General features: G+C 47.5%; 1 protein-coding gene across 3 annotated transcripts in view; it reads right to left on the reverse strand.

Moving 5' to 3' along the window:
- LOC144102009 (putative phospholipase B-like 2) overlaps positions 1–23,518 on the reverse strand; it is a 62,721-nt gene that overhangs the window by 16,051 nt on the left and 23,152 nt on the right. For all 3 annotated transcript variants that reach the window (XM_077635257.1, XM_077635256.1, XM_077635258.1), the window contains 4 exons: positions 4,571–4,788; positions 4,347–4,438; positions 3,592–3,749; positions 401–493 (listed from right to left, as the gene is read on the reverse strand). In XM_077635257.1, coding sequence (XP_077491383.1) covers positions 401–493; positions 3,592–3,749; positions 4,347–4,438; positions 4,571–4,788 — 561 coding nt within the window. The remainder of the gene's footprint in view (positions 1–400; positions 494–3,591; positions 3,750–4,346; positions 4,439–4,570; positions 4,789–23,518) is intronic.

The following is a 23,518-nucleotide window of genomic DNA, read 5'->3' on the forward strand; positions in this document are numbered from 1 at the left end:
GGAACACCTTTGAGCTATCACGATGCTGTACCAAACTTGGCTAGCATAGTGCCATGGATTCCGCTGCGCAATTTGCATCTTCAACGGTATAATATTTTCAGGCAACGAACAACCCTGGATTGAGATCAGAATTTTTGCAATCTTGGGGCATTACGTCAAGGATTACATCATTAAGATTTGTGATATCAGACTGCTTGCTGTCAAAGAAAGCTGCGTCAAACATTGGGACGACACAAATTCAGGTATATTGGAAGCTAGACAAACATTAGCGCTTCGTCGGTACAGTCGGTTTTTTTTATGTGCGTGTGTCTGTCTTCGTAACCCTTCCAGCGTGCTTTTCGCGCACGAAATTTTAAAACGACCAAAAATTAAAGCATTTCACTTTCAATAGATTACTTACGGCAGCTGTTCCAGCACGTAAAGAAGACCATCGGGAAGTGGCTGCCCAGGCTTGAATTTCTTGTAATCCACCACCATCCATTGGTTGTTGTATCTGCGTAATGCAGGGGAGTAATTCATTACGTACAATTTAGGAGCACAGTCGTCTCTTACTTGCCTGTTCTTAGACGAAGCTTAAGTAATAATGCTGCTACCTATGGAGGCAGGGAAGGGGTGCTTGAACTCACAGAGACACCGGGCAGAATGATCGCCTGGCCTTTAAGCCCCTAACGGACGCACATTCTGTTTCAAAAGATGGTGCCAAAATGGCCATTTAGTACCCGTGCTACCAACTGTCAGCAAACCAAAAACAAATGTTGTGGGTGAGCTCCAATCGCATCAAGCAGCATAAAGAATGCTAAGAAAAGAAGCAGGACTCGTGATAATCCACAAATGACAATCGGCTTAGGAAGACCCTGATTCGTCCAAGTTCTCTGTTAAGTCCTCTGCTCTCGTAAACAGTCTTGATGACGTAGATAGGAGTGAAGAGTCTCTACTAGACGAAACAAGACACCTTAACTTCAATATATCCCCTTTCCGCAGAGCGAGCCGAATTCCAAACTGCCTTTTTCTTCAAGCGAAAATGTCCAAATGTGTATAAGTTAATTCCGAAAGACGATTGCGATGAGATTGCGTTTCTCGTAACACAAAGAAATAGACGAGCGCGTATAATTCCACGTGCGCTAGTATGCTCACTGGGCAAAACTATTAAACATGACTATACAAAGGAGCCGTTTTCTCTAATGCTAAATCACCCAGGATGAAGCGTGCAATCGAATCTAAGGCTTATGACGGGTAGCCTACATTATAGTGGCAAATAGTTTGAAATTGTTGACACGAAATACAAGTGCATAAAGGCTCTCCTTCTGGCAGCCACGCAATCTTGGCCGAATAAAATCGCAGCTGTAATTTCATTTATCACGCAAACGGTGATCGCACAGAATTCTTGGAGAAATATATTTACAGCTCAGAGTATTCGTTTTGGGCCTAAATTGGCTTCCTGTAGAAATAAAACCACAATGAACAGTGTGTTTAAAAGATGTTTTACGTCACTCATTCTTTAAAATCCCACGGAAGTACCAGGTTAACGCAATTATATGCGTTTTTGTATTTTTATTAGTGTGAGTAGCAGCTTGGGTTTTGTTGGGGCGGACCGGTTATTCGCGTCCTTCCTTTCTTTTAACGCTCGGGTGAGTTGTGTAACCCGTGCAGAACGGGTTTGCTTGGGTTAACTGCCATACCCTCGCTGGAGGCACTCGAGGCCCGCGAGGAAATGTAGCGTGTACTATCTTCAGACCTCCTCTGAAAAGAAGAAGTCTGATTCCCTTGTGGTTCAAAAGACGGCAAGACCTTTTTTAAGGGAATGGCAGGGCGGAGTTCGTTGCCACTACCAGAGGCGCGGATGGCCATGCTTGAGGCTTTGTCTGGCCAGTGGCCGAAGCTCAGTGTGGTGGCCGAAGCTCACGCTCAACATCGGCGGTGTTTAATTTTGTGGTGAAGTTGAAATCGTTCTTTGCATGAAAGAGTCGGCGCGCCACCTTAAAAGTGATCTTTTGTTTTGTCTTGAGGGTTATTACCTCTCTCTAGTTCCCCTATGATGGACACGACCTTGAGCAGGTCGGGTGATGACCTTCGCAGTCTGCGCAGCGTAACGCTCCTGCTTCACAGTTTTCAGAAGCATGCTCTTTTGAGGCGTGTTTTGAGCAAATTTTGCGGCCAAGGTAACTTTCTGAGCCATCGCCGTACCTTTGTCATTGGTACACCTTCGTGGATTTGGAATGTAATGCAGGACGTTCATTTTCAGGTATCCTGCTTCTAAGGACTCATGGAGAGGGCTCGAATTTAAAATCAGGACTGGGTGTTTTGTTTGGTATTTCTTTGCCTTCCTTCCTTATTTTGATACGCTGTGTATTTTTCTATTCTCCTTACTGAGACCCTCCAGCATCTCTTCCTCTGAAAGGTTGGTGAAATCTGCCTAAGAAATCACACCACGGATGGTGTCTAGGGATCGGTGGCAAGTAATTGACTCAAAAAAGTCCCCAATTTACAAAAGATTGGAAGGTTTTGAGTACTGTACAACGCATTTGAGCTGCAGCAGTAGGTCACCGCAGTGCATTTTTTTTAATTTCTAGCCTGTATCAAGGCATTAGTTGTACATTTTGACACTAGGAAAAGGGATATAGTTGTTGCAGTTTTTTTTTGTTTCTTCACTATGAATGACATGGTACTTTGGGAGTTTTTCTTTTGCTTTCCACAAGGATTCTGCTGTGAGTTCTGTCCGCCTCTTTCATTCGGAGGGCGAACGTTTTGTGGTAAAGGAGTCGCCATAAAATATATTTACTGTTCGGCCACGGGGCCAGCCGCCCATCATGAAGCCAAACGAGGGGTCGGGAGAGGAACTTGCAAGCAATAGCTGGCCAAGCCAGCTGTACACCCCAAGTATAGCACAATATGACGCAAAGCAAGGTAGTTCGGCACACGAGGTTAACCCTAGCCGCCAGGAAAAAAGGCAAAAGCCAAGTAGGGAGGAGGAGACAGAACAGCTGTAAGAAAGAAGTTAGGAGAGTGAAAGGTGGAAACGAGGACAGGAAAGGGCGACTGGCGATTTTTCCTGTTCGGATCATGCCGGAGGTGCCATCTACAGGAAGCTGTGGCCAAAGCGGCGTGTTGCCTCCGCCGAGGGGCCTTAAAGGTCCAAACACTCGGCATCGACTCAACCACCAGGAACCCCTTTTCCCCGGACGCTGCTCAGCAACGCACGGCTAAGCGTGGGTTCTCGCCTCCGCGGTGGCGCACTGCTTACCATCATCCCCCTGCGGGGATGTTCTCGTCAACCCGTGGTGTCGCAACCAACCATCATCTGCATGTTGCAGACGCCCTTGTGGGGAAGGGGACAATAGTGTAGTAATCTTTTGTTTTTACAACAAGTGGCAAGTTGATTGGTTGGGCACGTAGGCTTTACTGCCGCTGCAGTAACACCAGGTACGACACACCCTAAGCTCACTAAAACGAATCGTGCCGGAAGGTCTCCTCTTCAGGCACTTGCCCACTATTTAGGACCTTTGAGTGAGAGTGACAAAAACTTGTTCTCAACAATGCTTCTCTAAACTTAAAGCTCCAAAAACGGTGTTCAAAGCTTTCTTATTCACTCACGTTCCGCTATTATCCATGGCGAATATGTCGGTCCATTCCTTCCCCGTCGTAGCCAGTCTGTTGGCCACGATGTTCCTCATAAACGCAAGAGTTGACTCAGGTTTGACGTAGAGGTAAAGGAGCGGATTTTCGTTCCCAAGAGTCGTCTCCATGGTGGCCTGCGTAAAGGCGTGGTCACCTCTCACACAGATAGTGAGCAACTTAGTCAGATTGCTAGCTTGCATGCCGGCGCAGTTAGGTGAAAAGCTCATCATGCTGTCTTTGCAATGAATTCCAATAAAAAATGCAAGACACCAAAATATTGTGAACAAACGTTAAAATCCCAAGCTCTAGTTAAGGAGCTGGAATATGGTGTTGAGTTAGCTTGTCCCTTTTAGTATGAGAACCCGCTTCCTGTTTGCTTCATGGGCTCGTGTCTCTTGTCTTATTTTTGTTGTTGTTGCTCTGATTGTACTGTTTATTATGAGAAAAACAACCCCAAAATGAAGGCATCGAAAGCTGGAAACCGCGCCACCTATTTAGCTGTATTTTCCGTCTTCTCCGCGCAGAACCAGCCGATTCAAAAGGAAGCACAAATAGACATCTAAACGAGCGAAAATGCAATACAATACAGCTTTATTTTCTCGCATTCTATATTTGTGGCTTCATATCGCGACAGGCATTTTTTCTCGTTCCTCAAAATCAGTCACAATCGCCCTGTTTAACATGAATACCTCACACTGAGCTCAAGCTTTCAAAATGTGACGGTGCCTTACCAGACCAGAAGAGATTAGATAGAAATCGTCTCCAGAGAAAATCCTTCCAGGGTAGGATGAAAACGTCACCGTTTGGCCAGGTATGAATTCTCCTGCGATCAAGAATTGCACGTTACACATGTGTCCTGATGACGTTCCTATATTACTAAAGAGCCTCTGACTATTACTGCCTCATCATTCGACCAAAATCGGGGGCCCAGCGCCACGTCTAAAAGTCTACTCACTAGATCCGGACGTCTTGTGGTAGCCAAATGTGTACTTCTTGAGCATGCGCAGCATACTGGAGTACTTCGTCCAGGTGACGTGTGAGAAGTAGAGGTCATTGTTGCCTGGCACCACCTTGACCAGCGCTGAGCAGGAGCCGTCACCGGTCACTCTGCTCATGACACGCCGATTCAAGGCAGCCTCCAAGTCTTGGATGTCTCCATGCAAGTTCAGTAACCTGTCCACGGGAAACGCATGAGGGGAGACTTGCTTGTCCTGCGCAGTCTGAGAGGTTTCAGTCTGAGAGCGCCTATAGACATTTCCAATCTATCAGCCGACATATTATTAGTTGAACTGTGTTTTGTACTTGGTGCTAACAATGCACCGTTCCTGTGAGTAGTGCCCGCAGCAGCTTAGTGAAGAATTAGTCGTCGTTCAAGGAGCGGTTTGCCGCACTAGTTAAAAAAAGCTGTTCAGCGAGCAATATGGCGGAAATCATGATGGAAAGGTCTGTTAAGGCGATAGCATAAACGGTCCAGTTCAGCGGAGAAACCGCCCTAGTTGGCTTCAGAGCGTCGCAAAAATTGGGATTGTCTAGAGGTTCGTGACGCTGCGAAACCAAGGCTTCCGGCAGGTAATTCAAACAGTCCACAAGAGTGATGACATCAGTACACAATTTGTTTTTTTGTCTTTCACCACCATTACGTAGTCCTCCTTAAGAAACATTGGAGAACGCTTATGTTTCGCCTTTAAGAGTGCAACGCGACAGCGCGTTGCAGCACTGCCAGGGAGTCCACGGAACGCCATTGCCCGTTCGGCGAGATGTCTTGCCCGTTAGACAAATCGCTCTGCTACGTACCGGGAAACGGACGCGCGGAGCCGCAAACCACGTAGAAGCGCTGCCAGGCGCCTTGCCGAAACGCGCGGCACTCAAGTTGCAGGCGTAGTTTGTCGGCAGATCGTTCTCAACAAACCTGATGCCACAAACGCCAGCATAGCTTCCGCGCCGAACGAACGGGCAGCAAGCCGCAAGCTTCGTGGTGAACGCGCTTTGGATGTGCGCTGCGTTGTTCGCCGCTCACCGCGTGATAGTGCCCGCACGGCCCCACTGCGCCCTAACGAGAGATGTGTCAGACGTGTCACTTCCTTTCCTTGATATCAATTTTCACTTAATTTTCCTTTCCCCTAGCATGGTTCGGGTGTCCGACGAGATATGTGAGAGAGGCCTCAATTTCTTTCCTGATAACAAATTTTCATTTCATTTTCCTTTAACCCGCCGTAGTGGCGCAGAGGTGAGGGCGCTCGACTACTGATCCGTAGTTCCCGGGTTCGAGCCCGACCGCGGCGGCTGCGTTTTTATGCAGGAAAAATGTTAAGGCACCCTTGTGCTGTGCGATGTCAGTGCACATTAATGATCCCCCAGGTAATTGAAATTTTTCCGGAGTCCTCCACTACGGCACCTCTTTCTTCCTTTCTTCTTTCACTCCCTCCTTTATACCTTCCCTCATGGAACAGTGTTCCTGTCTGTGAAGCGAGATACAAGGATGACCGCCGGGCTCAGAAGGGTCCTATTAACGCCATCGCGTCGTACCCATAAGCGGAGCCTGGCGTAGCATAAGTGTCCCGGGAGCTACACTGGGCTACCAGTCGAGAATTTCGCAGTACATGGGAGAGGAAAGGTGTGCGCATGCGCCTTTACTATGGCAGCCGAAGAGGAGCAAGGTGCGGCGTGCGCTTCGCGTCGCCGAGGCCGCGTGCCCTCTCCACCATTGAAGCGGAGCGTGACGTCACGCGGATGAGCAATTGTGCGCATGCGCCGATACCATGGTAACCAGACAGACGCCAGAGCTGCGCCGCGTTCTTCGTCGCCGCCTCGCCGCACGCCGCTCTATCACCGGAACCACGCGTCGCATGCCCAGCATTCCTTATAAAATTAATGGGCGTCAGTATCACAATGTTTGACAAGCATGCAGAGAAGGAGAGTCCGCCGCTGCTAATTGGCGGTATAGAGGAGATTAACTCTTCCGAATCGTGATGTTTTCGCCTGGCACTTGGCTACTCAACAAAGAGAGAATGAGCGTCAGAAGGCGAATAGAGCAGCGGAGACGCCCGAACAGAGCGAGGAACGGCTTGCCAAACGGAGATGACAGACTGCCGAGCGTAATAGACGGCGCATAGCCGCCGAGATGGAGCCTATGGAAGGCGTCGGTCAACGGGAGCCAACAGAAGAGGATGTGAAGGCCTGTCGTGTGACTGAGCACACCATTCGAATTTCCGAAAAGCAAGCTTAGTCAGGAAAACGTACCTCTCGCTTCGTATATCCTGGCAGAGCCGAGCTAAGCCACTGCCAATTTTCCTTTTCTTCAGTAACACCACCATTTGCAGGACATGTGCGCAGGAAGACCAGCAAGAGGCCACTCCTTTGAGACCTCGTGAGTTTGTCTTATGGCTTATAGAAGTTTCTACAGTTGAAGTTTATATAGTTTATAGCTCATAGAAGTTTACAGATGAATTAGCTTATAGAAGTTTCCTCTAAAAAAGAAGAAACTTCTATAAGCTAAGAAACCCTCCGATTATTACGCGGCCGCCTTTATGAAATCGGTTTCGCGAATCCAGGCCCTCTTGCAATTTCTCCTGCTGCTCCAGATCATAAGGAATAAACAATACACAGGAACAGCCTTCGTACTAATAATAATATTTGGTTTTTTTGGGAAAGGAGGAAATGGCGCAGTATCTTTCTCGTATATCGTTGGACACCTGAACCGCGTCGTAAGGAAAGGGGTAAACGAGGGACTGTGAGAAGAAAGGAAGAAAGAGGTGCTGTAGTGGAGGGCTCCGGAATAATTTCGAGCCCCTGAGGAACTTTACCTTGCACTGACATCGCACAGCACACGGGCGCTTCAGCGCTTTTCCTCCATAAAAACGCAGCCGCTGCGGCAGGATTCGAACCCGGGAACTCCGGATCAGTAACCGAGCGCCCTAATCACTGAGCCACCGCGGCGGGTAACAGCCTTCATATAAATCATTTTTTGTACTGAGGTGAAGAGGCTGGTGAGTTCCTGTGTGCTGGTATTCGAAACGTTGCGCTATCCCCTCGGGTCATTCGTTCCGCTTGTCAAGCCGCTGATGCCCTGGACTCTAGGCGCCATGCCGATCTTCTGCGTTACTTAAGTCTCAGTAATTGGTTTTATGAGAAGACCAGTATGAAGGACCGAATGGCTAGAAAATTTCGGGCTTGATAGCAGGTCTAAGCAGTATGAGTGCTTGGTGAGGAAAAGCGCCCTAGTGTCAACCACGTCGTCAGCAGGCAGTGCAATTCTTTTAATTACTGTTTGTTTTTCGATCTCTCGTGTGTTATACGGTATTGCACATGAGCAAAAATACGCAAAGACAGCAAATATTTATTTTGCAAGTGGGCAAGCAAGAGAAGCGGATAAGGGCTGCTTTTCTGGTTTATGACCTCACCGCCTCTTTCGAGAGCGCACCGTAGCAATGGCATATCTTTACGAACCATAGTCGGTGCAAGCTTGGAGCAACACAATATTCGTCTAAGCTGGAACATGAGCAATGAAATGCAGCCACACTTGTTTTGTTTTTTTCTGAGTACCCGAACTCATAAGCTTGTGCGTAAGTGCAACCCTTCCATTGGCATGTCCACGACATAGAAAACATTTTCACCTGTTCCACCTCATGGACGCCTTTTAATCACATCACCCTAACAGGGGCAACTATACCATTTTTTAGAATTTCGCAATGCACAAGCATTCAAATCTATATAGGTTGTTGGTAATGCATGCGAAGTGTTCTTGCACTAGCATTTAAAATAGTGACGCAATCAACGATTGAATTTTTTGCTTCTCTTTAAGGCACCGGAGGAACGCGGATAAGTTCAGTGTGACGTCACGGAAGGTATGGTTTCAAATTACCGCTGCCGTCAGCCCCACCAGGCCGTGCCTCGTTGGAAGCTGCCAAACAGCGTTCGATGACTTTGCCTTCAGTGGAGTTGGTTGTTTGTTTTTTTTCCTCTCAAAGCAGGCATTTATGCTTTGGAAATGTATCGATGCATTCGATGATGTCATCATGCACCTGCACACTTTATGTTGTGCGCTGCGGAGAAGATTTAAGATCGTCGCGACTTCAATCGGCGATTACGTTACCATCGAAAATGCTAGCCCAAAAGGACTTCGCACGCTTTACTTGCAAGTTATAAATATTCGACCCTCTAAAGCTCGCCAATTTCTAAAACTTATGCAGTGGCCAATTAATGCGGTCTCGGTGCTCCTGAAGCCCATAAGACCATGCAGGGTGGGTGTCCACCGACTCTTCCACAGACAAACAGTGCATCGTCACTTTGTCCACATGTGTCTTTGCATTGACAGACAGTGGTAGCTTCAGGCAAAAAGGCGGTGATTCGCTAAACAAATTCAGTTTTTCCACATTCACTGGCTCATACACGCGGTGCAGCGCATGGCCGCTGCGTGGTCGTTCCGGATAATCCGCTACTTTTGCTTGATCTTTTCTTTCCGACTGCAAGAATATAATCCACAAAACAGGAGCGAAGACTCCTTATGAGAATGCCAAAATTTTATCTGGAGTGCTTATTTCGTACGTATGCTACCTTCCATAATGGAGAGTGATTGAAGTATTAAACTACGAAGAAATTGTCATACAATAAAATTATGCCGTATCAGCTCGAAACAACCGTGACCGGCGAACATTACTTTGCCATCCATACATCTGTACTCCACTTGTGGCACGGAGTTGCAAGTGGAAATCTCCCAGCTTGGTTACGGGCTGAGCTTCCGTTCAATGTGTCACATTCTATCTTACGCCTGTAAGATAAGTGATAGCATTTTATACACGCACGTGTTTTGGATAGGCAGCACTCTCTTAAAGGCGCCCTAAAGAAGAATCTGAAGTTGTCCTTTTAGCGCGGGAACTCTATCTACACGCTCCGGGCATTCTTAGAAACTGTGAACTATTATCCTGTGCGGCCGATTGCCTTAATTAAATCGGATTAAACGTTCCAGCTCCCGCCGTTTTTTGAACTCAACCCGGTAGGTAGGAGGAGGCAACCAACGCGTCAGCCAGTCCCGCTGCGGCTTGCCGATCTGCCATCGGCGGAGCTATACGTAAATCAAAGAGTACACGTTTAATTTTAGTCCTGTGGGCCTAATTTGCGGCTATAGTGTCTGTGACAGAAAGTGTTTATTCACAGGAACCTCGAAGACAAAATAAAATCGAAAGTGAAGCCGCCATTGGACTGGCTGAAGGCTCTCCACGCGGTGGTTGATTCCGCCTACCTACTGCGTTCAGTTCAAAGAAAGGCGGGAACCAAGACGTTTAAACCGATTTAATTAGGGCGACCAGCCGCCCAGGATAACAATTCGAAGTTTATAAGAATGCCCGGAACGTGCAGATAGAGTTCCCACGGTAAAAAGACGAGTTCAGATTCCTCTTTAGTGTGCCTTTAATGTTGGAGCCGCTACGTTGGCTCAGTGCTTATGGCGCTCGGATGCTGACCCGAAAGACGCAGGCTCGATCGTGGCCGCAGCAGTCGCAATTGATGAAGGCGAAATGCTAGAGGCCTGTGTACGGGCCGTTGTCACTCCTCGTTAAACAACCCCAGGTGGTAAAAATTAACCGAAGCCCTGCACTAGGGTGTTCCTCATTGACTGAGTCGCTCTGGGACCCCATGAGGCCAATCACTCAGTTTTGAAATAAAACCGTTTTTGACATTCATTAACAGAGGTAATACGTCATAAAACGCATAAGCAGATCAAGCGGTGGTTGTGAATTTTTGTGCTCCTGAGTTGGCGTATGAACAAATTAAAAAAGGTCCAGTTCAAGGGCTCTAACTGGAATATTTGTCTTCGCATGCCCAACATTTTTGGACAAAACTTTTAATGTTATAAAACTGTAAGGTAGTAATGAAAAATATTGAACTTAGCCTAATGGTACATTCTTCCAATATGTAGCAATGTCGTTCTTTCTAATAGTGTTTCCATCGTTCGCATCGGAGAGTTAGGGCTTCCATGGGAAATCGATGGGAAACGCTTTTGGCGATAACGAAAATGCTTTAGTCTAGAATTGTTTGGTATGAATAAAACCCGCCAGGATCACAGCAACAAAGTGAGCTGAGAAAGAGCAATATCGCTGCGAAAGCATCACTTCAACAAACTGCCATCGGATTTGAAGCCTAAAAACTTGTGGTCGTGCCTTAATATTCCATTAATTTTCACTCGCACTTAAGATACTCAGCATCGTTCAGTCTCGTCACATACACTGCCCCGATCGCCTTTGTCCAGCTACATTAGCAAATGCACCATCCTTCGAGTAAATTGCTGAGCTGGTTGGTTCATAATGCACACATGGCGAAACCAGCGAATTTCACGCAGGACAAGAACAAGCAGGCACACGCACAATACAGCTGGTTTTTTTTTGCCATTCAGAAATATACATCATTACTGCGCAAGAGCACAATCTCAACAAAGTGAAGGAAAACTTTACGAAGATAAAAACTGAAATTCCTTTTTTGGTGATTGCGACTGAAGGATCGTTTACTCATATCTGCTTATTTTTCGTGGCTAAAAACGCTTCCAGCTGCTCGCGCTTACGTCTTGATTTCCCCGACCAATACTACTGACCAGGCAAAACCAGCGGTCTTGTGTGCGTGCCTCCTTCCTCTTGACCTGCGTCAGGTTCGCTGGTTCCGCCATGTACGAGTCGTAACGGTAGAAGCATTCCACGTCACCAAGACCAAACAAGGCCCGCCAAGTGCACAGCAACGACAAAGTGATGTTGACTGCTTTCTTTGACTTACGCGGTGTGGTACACCACCATGAGTGCGCACCACAGGGTCAAACAATCACCAAAGAGTACTGCAGGGATTTCCTCCGCCGCCTACTCGATGCTGTGCGGCCCAAGAGACCGGAGTTGCGGTCAACAGGAAATTGGCGCATCCATCACGACAATTTTCTTCCACCTTCCTCGCATCTGATTCAGACTTCTTTGGCGAAAAACAAGACTCCTGTAGTTCAACAGGCTCCTTAAATTCCTGGTATGGCACTCTGTGACAACTGGCTGTTTCCCAAAATCGAGAGGCCATTGAAAGGAGCGCGATTTCAGACAAGATAGGACATCATGGCTGCAACGACAGCTGAGCAAAACCTCATTCGGAATGCTTCCAACATTGGCAACACCGCTGGGAGAAGTGTGTCGAGTCCCAGGGAGACTGCTTTGAGGGTGATTAGGTTGTGGTAGGAAGTCCACATTTATTTGACGTCCCGGTATCCGCGGCGGCTGAGACGGTGGAGTTGGCTGTTGACGTGGCTGGCTGGCCGGGCGACAGGGTGTATTGAATGGCTGCAAAAGTGAGCTCACCGTGGCGTTGGGACCGGTTGTTGGGGGAAAAGATGGAAGTCCGGGGAGTACTTGTCGGACTGAAAAGGATACGGAAGGGCCGAGTCCATAGAAGGTGTTGGATGGGGCACGCTGGAATGCATCACAAGCATGCCACCACCTGCTGAGGCTGTCTCGGCCGTCGCGGAGGCACATGCAGTGGTGAAAGCGCCAGGTGGGCAGGGATGCGTGGCAGGCGTTTCGGGTGGCGCGGTAGGCGCAACAAGGCTCAGGTGTGGCGTGCATGTGCACCTCGCGACAGGAAGGACAGTTGGGTTCACTCGCCCGGGTCGGGAGAGGGTGCTGCCGTTGATGGTCCAAGGGCAGGTGCCACAGCTGGGAAACAGGTCTGGGCAGGAGGCGCCGTGGGACGGGAGCTCGCAGGTGGATGGTCGTCCGTAGGCGCCGTTGGAGCAATCTTGGCAGAGACGGCGGTGTAGTACGAGACAGCTGGGTGTGAAGGTGGGCGAGAGACCAACGCGTGGTCACGTGGCACTTGCCGAACCGTGGATGGGGGCTCATGCGGTCGCGGAGACTGTGGAGGGACCGGTGTCTGGAGGGGCGCCGATGGAGGAGCGGTCGGGGGGAAAGCCGGAACAGCTCGGGTAGGGAATGCGGCCAGGGATGGTGGGTCCACTGGCGCCGCAGTGGAGTCGGGAACAGGAGCGTAGAGAGTCGGTGGGAGCTCCAAGCCAAAATATGCCGTCAGGCTCTTCTTGAATTCGGCGTATATGTCTGCGCCAGGAGGCGGCAACCTCAGCTGTGCTAGGAGACCGGGTGGGAGTTCGCAGTTGGCGTGCTGATAGCGCAGCAGCTGACTGGACACGTTGTGGACATGAAAGTGCGAGTCCAGCAGCGACAGCCACAAAACGGGGTCCCTGGCATAAAAAGCGGGCAGGCCGGGCAGCCGAGGAAGGAAGGGGCGCTGATACGGCTGAAGGAGCTCACCGGATGCGATGGGAGGTGCGTACATGGCGACGAAAAGCTGACGAAAGCCGGGTGCGAACCGCGGGCGTGCAGCGGCAAGCGCAAGTGGAGGAACAAGGCGGGCAGGAGCGCAGAGCCAGTGGGCGCGGCGTTGCGTGTGTCGAAGCTGTCGTCCGTCGTCACCAGATGTGGTGAGAAGTCCACATTTATTTGACGTCCGGGTAGCCGCGGCGGCTGAGACGGTGGAGTGGGCTGTTGACGTGGCTGGCTGGCCGGGCTGGTTGATGTTGTTGTTAGCCTATCAAAAGATGGCACATACCCACACTGGGGGATCGGCCAAGAATCGGGTGGCTATTCACCTGAACGCAGTTAAAAGGAAAAGCACATGGGAGCGCAACACCGGTGAATTCTTCGTCATGAATAGAAAAGGGATTTGAGTTTTGATTTCAAAATTATAAGAATAATAATATAGATAGGGATTGAATAATAATGATTTAGTCAAAATGTAATAATTGATAGAAAAGAAAAGTTTGGAACACTTAGCAAGGCAGTCGGTGAGATTCTATCAGGAAATTTAGAACAGCGGTACAAACAGATCTGTGGCTGAACCCGAATGTGGTGGCGCCAAATGATAGCAAGAGCGGGCTGCTCAAACTAAGGCCAAGATGTTGCAAGGGCTCCTCCAGCAACCTTTTTCTCAGAAAATTGAATCGGCGACAATACAGCCAAAAATGTTCTATCGATTCAGGATCACAGCAAAATTCACGAAGGGGAGAAAGCGCCAAACCCGACTTGTGTAAGTAGAAATTTAGAGGGGGGATGCGGCAGCGCAGCCTCGTCAGTGACACTTCAAGCGGCCGAGAGCAGCAAATTGTCCTGTTCCAATAATATTTAAGGTGCTCATAATCCGCCGATGTTAAAAGTGATGTGTCTTGCGTGCTTAAAAACTCACGTCACCGAAATCTAGATCCTGTAATATAGGCTGTAGCCGGGATGATTGGCAACACGGGGCCGCTGAGGGAAGCCTTTGCGAGATTGTCAGCAATCTCATTTACTGTCACACTGCTGTGACCGGGAACCCATTCTATATGAACAAGGATCAAATGCGGAGGAAGTAGGAATAAGAAAGTTGTTAAAATGGGACCGTCAACATGTGCAGCGAGGGACGAACACAAAAATAAAGAATCAGTAATTACTGCAACTGCTGTAATAGAGGGATCTAGCTTGCGTAGAGCAAGTACAACTGATAGAAACTCTGCTTGAAAAGTAGGGGTGAAATCTGGAAGGCGCAGTGAAAAGGACCAGTCTAAATGCGAGCAAAATATTTTCACACCTGTTTTTTCATTGCATTGTGATGCGTCAGTGGCAATTGCTATATCTGTAGGTAGGGTCCTCAGATGATCTTCTAGAAGGCCATTTAGAATACTCGGTGGCAAGCGTTTTGCATTTTTTGGGGATATGTCGCCGAAAACAATGTGGATAGCGGGCCCATTGCGAAGCGCAGTAAGGATATCATAAATGTTTACATCTAAAGGCTGAAGTAATCTTTGCACAAACACTACCTGAGGGGAATTGAAACGAGACCAGGGGACACCAAAAAAGGAGGTCGGCTGAGAAGAGAAAATGGTTTGGGAACGGTGGAAATGGGATTCACAGATCCTGAGGTAAGTTTGCACAGTTAAAAATTGAAGTCGTGATAAAGAAACGGAATGCGGGCTTCAAGGTACAGCACATTGATAGCCAAAAATTTTGGAAGGCCGAGGCACATGCGAAGTGCTTCCCTCTCTAAAAGGACGAGAGGACGAAGTTTATATGTAGCCGAGCCTGAGAACAACACTGATCCAAATTCTAAAATTGGCCTGACATACACAGTGTAAATCATTAATAGCGCATCTCTGCGCATGCCGTACCGGTGATGGCATAATCTCCGTAACATGCCCACGGCACGAGCCCCTTTCGCCGCGACATGGTCAATGTGAGGTCACCAGGTGAGTGTGTTGTCATAAATGACCCCTAGGTATTTTAGGGGCTGAACCTGCGGTAATATTTTTAACTGGCAAGTGAGAGAGACCACTACAGGAGTGAATACAGGGAAGACAAGAGTGGCGCACTTGCCAACATTTAACTTCAAGTGTAATGCGCTCAACCAGTGCTCAAGTGTATTCAGATATGACTGCAACAGACCATACAGAGAATGTATATCCGGCGCAGCAGCAAAAAACGCAATGTCGTCCGCATAGACGTAAGTGCGTACATGGCGGTGGAGAGGAATTGAGCTCAACAGGATATTAAAGAGCACAGGAGAAAGAACAGCTCCTTGCGGTAAACCTCGCGTTTGTCTGTACCTCTCTGAATGAACACCATTTTGGGCGCAAAAGAATTCCCTGTTATAAATAAATGCAGATATTCATGCGACTATATAATCTGGAAATTGAAGAGACTAACCTGTGTATCAGGATGGAGTGTTCTACACTGTCGTAAGCTTTGGCGACGTCTAACGTAACCAAAGCCGCGACCAGGCATTGACGACGAGCAAGGAGAATTCTGCTCTCAAGATCAGCATGTACATTCCATATCGAACACCGTGGTCGGAAACCGAGTTGGCACGGGCTGAGTATAGTTTTGCGGTTCACAATGGCTGACACCCGAATTAGTAACACCCTTTCTATCAACTTTACCACGTTTGATGTTAAAGAAATTGGCCTAATATTATCCAATTCATAGCCTCCATCCTGATTTTTAAGTAAAGGGATCACTTTGCACAGCTTCCACTCAGAAGGTATCCAAGCGTGTTTGAGAGAGTAGTTTATTAGGTGCAATAAGGAGTTGGGAGACACTTCAAATAGAATCTTGAGCATCTTTGTAGTAACACCATCAGGACCAGGAGCAGCAGCTGGCAATCCCTGGACAACTTGTGAAAGCTCTGATAGATTTACTTGTGAGGAATCATTTGGCACGACTGGTGAAATCAACGATGGGCGCAAAGGTAGTTAAGACCAGAACCGCTTTTTCAGGCCTGTGGCAATTAATTCAACCGCCTGGATAGCTTCTTCAGGTGACATAACTAATCACTGAAAATCATGAGATGACATGGGCTATTTCCTAGACCGTAGAAAACCGAATAGTGCACGTCGGTTGCCTGCCTTTGAAAGATAATCGAAGTGTTCTGAGTCATATTTTTTCTTCGCGCGAAAAACTGTGCGTTTAAAGTGGCTGCAATAAATTTATAATCACTCCAGTTATTCGGGCATTGGTTATGAAGAAGCTTTTTCCATGCTGCCTTCCTCCGCCTGTAATCTCTTGTACAATCCCCGTTCCACCAGTTAGAAGAATTCCCTTTTGTTGGCCTCACCAGGAACACCGACTTTTTACGGCTTTCCTCTGTAGCCAGACATATGCTGGCTGACTGGTGGACCTCGGCGATGTTAGACACTGAAGCAAGGGCAGAGCGCAACGCCGTCTGAAATCTGTCATAATTTACATGTGACCGCAACTGAGAAGACGCCGGAGTAACACGACATATGATATCAAAATGAATAGATATATGGTCACTTGATGTGCCGCTATCAACAGTCGACCAATTCGTTACGCCAATTCCACGACTAATGAACGTGAGATCTAAAACAGATTGAGTGTGTGAGCGAAGATAACTGGCCGATCCTGAATATGAGCACATCAGGTTGTGATCAGAAACCCAGTCCCAAAGGCGCTTGCCGCATGTATTAGTCCTAAAACCCCACGACACATGGGGAGAATTGAAGTCCGCAGCCACGAGAACTGGGTTTTTACAGTTAGCGAGTAAAAAGTCCAGAGGTCTAACATCCTGGACTCCATTGGGGAAATAACAATTTGCTATTGAAAATGGAGAGCACCCAGGAAGTACAAAGTCTAGTGCCAAAATTTCACAGTCAGGAGAAATTTGTTAAAAGATACCATCGCGCTATGGCAAAATTTTGAAGAGACTAAAGTTAGTAAACCCCCACCTCTTGACTGGCGGTATAGGCGAAATGAACGGTAATTTTTTATATGAAAATGTTTGTCGTTTGAAAGCCACGTTTCTTGAAGAATTATGACATCCGGATTAAGCTGGGTAGAAATGCAGTGTAAATTTGTCGAAGCGGAAAGAATAGAGCGACAGTTCCAATATAAAACTCGCAACGACGCTTTGGTTGCGAAAGTCTAGCAGCAGCAACTGCCTGCTCCAAAATGGTATCATTAGGTTTAGTGCAAAGCTGCTGATTCATTGATTTGGGCTGGGTGCCCAGAGAAGACAACGAATGAGACATGGGATCCGCTGCGCTTTAGAAGCCGCGCATCAGGCTCCACCATCTCGGAATCATAGATTATACCGACATTCCTCGAAGTACCCGAGGTAGGTACAGCGGAAGGGGCAGAAGTTTGTTCCTGGGGATGTGATGCTACTGGAATTGGAGACCGGATAAGAAGAGAGGGAATTGCTGTCGAAAGAGGTGTCAAACCGGCCTGCACGGCATGTGTAAGCTGAGTCGCTAGAACGTTTTTAAGGCACTCCGACACACTTGCGACAATCTTTTCTACCATTTTAGACATGGAAGCCTCCCCAGCAGCCGCAATTGCCTGGGACAGCGTTGAGTCTAACATGACACCTTGCCGAGCGGTCACACCGGCATAACCGTGGGCACGTTCTTTGACCTCTGTAATAGCGTCACGGCGCGAACAGCGTTTCCTGTCAGTTATCTCCAGAATTTGGATTTCCTGAGCTCGAGAGGGACAATTTGAGTAGTTTGCAGAGTGAGCACCACCGCATAGGCAACACTTCTCATTCTTACCAGAGTAGGTGCTCGTTGAATGACCACCCCCACAGTTGCAACACCTCAAGTTGGATTTGCAACCGCCGGCGCTATGTCCATAGCGCCAGCAGTTGTTACACTGCAGAGGCCGAGATGATAACGGGTCTACCCGAAACATTAGAGGCCATGCCTTGATTTCAGAGGGGCAGGAAGTGCCGGCAAAGGTAGCAATCACTGATTCAGTGGGCATTCGCAAGTTGTTTACATCCCGGCTACAGCGGTGCACAGCAACAACACCTGCAGCCGACAGAAGCTCAAGAGTCTCTGCTGGGGACAGGGAAGAGTCTACGCCTCGTACGATACCTTTCGTGCACGCGAGATGTGAAGGGATGAAGGAACGTACCCGAAGAGAGGCAAAGGATGAGGAGTTTAGCAAAACTCTTACACATGCGAGGTCTGGCGATCTGCACAGAATCCCGCCGCGTCCAAACTGGCGTACCTCTGAGATTGACTCTTAATGAGATGTCGCCGATTGGAGGGCAGCCCGAACAGCACCAGGGTTGTTCGTCTTGATTGCACCACCATCCTTAGGCACAAGCGCGACAGGGATACTGCCGACACCACTGCGCAAAAAAGCTTCCAACGGCAGGAGATCAGTGGGCAGAAAAGCCGACCAGAGGGAGCTCCCCTGGCCGGGAGACTGGGTGGACAAAGCCCGGGCTTACTGCCTTACCGCGACTGCCTTACCGCGCAAAGACGCAGAGAGAAAATGCCACAACCAGCCACCCGAAACTTAGCCGATCGTTCCCAGCAGAGCAGAGCTTCCAGGAGATTCGGAACGGATGCTCACGTGGCTGATGATAACAGCCCGATAACTGTTTGTCATCCGCGAGACGTTCGCTCGTGCGTTCGCTGATGCGCGAGGCAGATCTTCTTCATCAGCGCTGCTGGCGATGCCAGCGCTGCTACAAGGTTTCCAACGCTCGAGTTAACCCTTTTTTTTTCGGCCAAAGGTCGGATACATTTCTAACAGACCTCGTACACATCTTTTATGTCCCCTGGCGTTGCGCACATTCGAAAATTTCCTGTTTCCCATCTTAATACAGCTACTTCCTCAAAACCAGTCATTTCTTAAACCTGCTGGTATCTTGAGGTCTACATCTTTTCAAACAGATTTGTTATACCGTTCGCGTTTGAGCGATGGTGCTCAACTTTTCTCCCCGGAATTTATTTCACAGCGCAAGCTGTTAAGGCTACGTTTCTGGGGTTGCGGAACGGCGTCGTTGTCGCGTTCTAACTTGAAGGAGAGCAAGCAGAAAGTACTAGAAGGAAAGAAAGAGAGACGACTCACGCGACATGCCACGCTGATTGGGTGGAACTGTCGGTTAAGTGACGTTATAGGAAGAAAGACAATAGTTGCAGCGCGCCTCACTGACTTATGCCCCGTCCCCTGCTTCTCTTCAGTGTAGCTATCACGCCTGATGCCCGCTCTGTATAGATCGATGAGTGACTATGCTTCACAGTGCGTAACACGGCGCTGCTCGCGCATGTACGTCTTCAACCCCACCCAATACTCTTCGTTACACTCGCCAATTCATCGCTGCTAAGAAATCCTAAACACTCCATCTCGTCATCAGCATTTGCCGCATCCTCAGCTGACGCTGAAATTCGGTTTACTAAAAAAACAGGCATCCGGTGTATTTTATACAGGGCGGCTGTTAAGCGCCCTTTTCCTGACTTAAGCGCCGTCGGCGTCTTCCGTAAGAGGAAGAGGCGGAAGGGCCAAAGGAGATGGGCGGAGAGAAAGGGAAAGTGCTCCGATGAGGAAGGCGGGCAAGAATGTAGAGGCGGAAATCCAAGTAACTGAAAAGATACTTAGGGGGCGCAACAGGCGCATTCCATGAGAGGATGAAGAATAAAGGTGAAAGGAGAAGCGCGTTGACGTCTGCTGTAAAAGGATAAGGGAAAACGTCAAAGAAGAAGGAGGAGGTCAGGACAGGCGAAACCAGGTTCTTCGCTTACATTAGGCGCGTGTTAGCGCACTCCTCGCTTGCAGATCTCGTGACCACTCGAAGCATCTTACTGGTTGAATTCCGTGAGCCCAAGGTGGCCGCAGTGATGAAAGAAGAAAGATGTAAAAAGTAGATGAAAAAAGGTTCGCGGGGTGCAAGGTCCATCGAGATTGCGCAACACATGAAACTGCTGCGGTGCTAAAGAACATTAATGAGAAGGAATAATCGCAGAACTATTTCTAAATAACCTGTTTTTTCTGTTTTTGTGTGTTTTTGTGCATGACGATCTCGTTTCTATAAGGCATTTCTTATAACGCTCTGCGTCAACCATCCGTCGAATATACCGCCTTTCTAACGCTAGGTAAGTGAGGTTAAAATACAAAACGAATGAAACTAAACGCAAGTGGATACATGTGTGAAAACAGAGAGTCCAAAGATTGCTCTTCACGATTGATATCTGTCCTACACTTCAACCCAGCAATGCGTCGTTGTTTACAGATCAGTCAGTTTGATACTTTGGCGTTTTTGTGAAGCCGCTTTTTGTTGCGAGTATAAGAGGCGAAAAAAGAAATGGTGTCAGTGTCCGCAGCGCGTTTGCAAGAGTTTCCTGGCGTCCGACGCAAGCTGAGCGAGCGTGTGCGCCGGCGAACAGCGCTTCTTAAAGCGCACACCAACAGGAAACAACCTAATGCAGTCCCTCCCGTCTCTTCCCTTATGTTTGCTTTTGTGTCTGCTTCAGGCCTTTAAAGCCGAACCTCAGGAATTATCGACATATTAAATAAATGTCGAGCCCTCATTCGAAAACAAAGCATTTTTCCAAGTTGCTGTTTCAATAGGTTTCTAAACCTATTTTCTTAACCTGTGTTCCTCCATTCTGCGCACAAAATTTCCATTAAATCTCATATCAAGTTCGCCGCACAAATCAAACGCAGGCTGTCCGGGTTTCTTATATACAGGCTTACAGAACTTGGTTTATTTGGCTGAGCTTGCGGCCCAGGACAAGCCAGGTGCTCCTACAACTCAATAGCCTTCTTCGGTGCATCTCCTAAAGCGCGAATTACAACAAAACGGAGATCTCTGTTGGCAAAGCTACCGTCCATTCACTTAAAATGTGTGGTCCAGGAATGAGGCTGCGGCTTTTCTACCGCTCACTCCGCTTCGGGTGGTTGCGTGGTAGTATGCATTCGCGTGGATAGGTGCCTATATTTGTGGCTTTGTTAGTAACGTACACAAAGATTCGTGCTAACAATAAAAATCACAACGCCAGTTTCACACACGTCCGCCTTCTTTATGCATGTCACAATTTCCTTAGTTCCGTGTTCTTTTTACTTCTTGCCTTGAAATGGGCTGCAGGTATCCGCCCAACACTACCGAGTTTAAAAGCTCAATTGCCGATAAAGTTTCTAACTAGACTCGCTCAGCCTCAATTCAAGTCGATTGTGGTGTGAAAAGCACCAAATCTAAACAGCCTGCCCAATAAGAGATAAAATTTTCATTTCCCATGCTCTTGCCCGGCACTCTCACCATGTTTCTACCACTTCAAGCTATGAACGTGCTCAATGGCTGTCCTATAGGAAAAGAATCGATTAAACAATCGGTACTTTGAAAAAAGAAGTGAATTTCGAGGTACTGGCATTGGTAAGCGAATGCGTGTACTTAGGACATGTAGTGACCGTTGTTCTAGATCATGAGAGGACATAAGTAGAAGAATAAGAATGGGGTGGAGCCCATATGGCAGCTTCCCTCAAATCGTGAAGGGCATTTACCAATATCCCTCACGAAAAAAGTATACAACTGCTGTATATTACCGCTACTCACCTATGGGCCAGAAACATGGAGGCTAACGTTAAGGAGAAAGCAGCGCGCTATGGAAAGAAAAATTATAGGTGTAACGTCAAGAAATCGGAAACGGGAAGAGTGGGTGAGGGATCAAATGGGGGTTAATGACATTCTAATTGAAAAGAAGAGGAAGAAACCGGCTTGGGCAGGGCATGTACTGCGAAGGCAAGATAACCGCTGGTCCTTAAAGGTAACGGAGTGTATTTAAAGAGAAGGCTAGCTAGACGGAGGCGGCAGCAGGTTAGGTGGATTGATGAGATTTAGAAATTTGCATGCATAGGGTGGATGCGGCTGACAAAGGACAGGGTTAATTAGAGAGACACAAGAGAGGCCTTTGCTCTACAGTGGGCGTACTCACGCTTTTGATGGTGACATGGCGATGATTTCGAATGCAGGACGGATAAATGAACAAGCGTGATCTAAGATCCTTAACAAGCCCCAACACAACAGTGCAACCGAAGGCTGAAAATTGCGGAGAACACTTAAGACTACATACTTGCTTTGAATACGAAAGCATCGTCTTTCATTTCTCTTTTATTTTCTTTTATTTTCATTTATTTTCATAGTTTATCTCTTCCTTTCTAATGACACACCTGCTCTTTAGCATACAATCGCAAGGCAACGCATAAAATATGTTCGCCCGTGTTCGTCAAGAAGGAGCGCGGTTGTGTAGCCTGTGGGTTGTATTCTCGCATAGCAGTTCGAAATCCCTGAGTTCAATTGCCCGCGCCAAGTTTTTTTTTTCTTTTTTGATACCAGAGTGACGTTTTCTACGATCTTTGGGACCACTGTGGCTGGTGAAAGCCGACGACTGGTTTTATGCCGATGAGCCGTATAATGCTCTGGCATTAATAAATGCAATTCGTGAATCTAGGATTTACGTATCGGTATAAAAGTGAAGAGCTAATTTTAGAACTGTTCATCACGTGTACATAGCCTCGACTGCTGCCTGGCGAGCACAAAATGGCCATGCCTCAACTTTTCTTTTTCTATTTTCTTGGTCGGTTTAACGTTGCTTCATTTATCTGCAGATCTCTGCAGCATCTCCGGGATATCTAGTGACACTCTTAATGGGAGCACTCCACTGAGACCAATACAAACAACCATAAGAGGCACTGGTGCCGCTTTCGTCCGCCCGCTATGCTAACCATCTTCGTGCTTTCTCGCAACATATATTATTCTACATCCTACGCGACAGCGTGTACAGTTCGTTCGGTCGAAAAGCCGTCGGCGTCGTAGTAGTAGTCGGCACCGCGCGTCAGAATTAATCGGGGGCTGCGTAAAAGAAACCGTATATCATGGTAATTATTCATTCTAGTAATTGATGGTTGATTGTTGTGTGATAGGTGATGACGAGTTAATGAAATGATGGTACTGAATTGATGATTAATGAAATGAAAAAAATTAAAATATTGAAAAAAGCAGGTTCAAAGGTGTCAGAACGCTATGAATGGAAATGCAATGGTTTATAATGCCCATTAAAAATTAGTGAGTGTAATTGATAACCCTGTTAATACAAACAATTCATCCGAAAGAAAAATGCGTTCTAAGGTGTCAAACTGCTCAGAATGGATAGCCTAACCGACTACGCTATTGCGTTATACCCTTAAGGCGGAGCTTATGTCTCCTGCCCAATTATTCCTTGTTCTTTTGCGTGCGTTCCTCCTCTGACGAACGATTTTGCAGCAGCCATGTAATGAAGCAGAGCCCGCCTTGGACACGCTCTATATGTTTCGCTGTAATGAAGAACGTGTGCGGTGTGATCCCTTATTAGTTTTAATATAAATATATTTGCTCCCGGGAAAACATGAATTGAACAATGTAAAATGTTAGAATGGAAACTTGTTGCGAGAAGGTACGCATGTGCTTGTATACTGGGTGGAACAGCGTAGCCGGACTAAACACAGAAGAAAGAAACAACATAGACGAGGGCTGCTTTAAAGTTCTATCTAAAAAATAACACAGAATCAGTACATGACACAACCTTTACAACAAAAAACGAAGAAAATACTGAAAAAAC

This window comes from Amblyomma americanum, chromosome 8, assembly GCF_052857255.1.
Source record: "Amblyomma americanum isolate KBUSLIRL-KWMA chromosome 8, ASM5285725v1, whole genome shotgun sequence".
Lineage (NCBI taxonomy): Eukaryota > Metazoa > Arthropoda > Arachnida > Ixodida > Ixodidae > Amblyomma > Amblyomma americanum.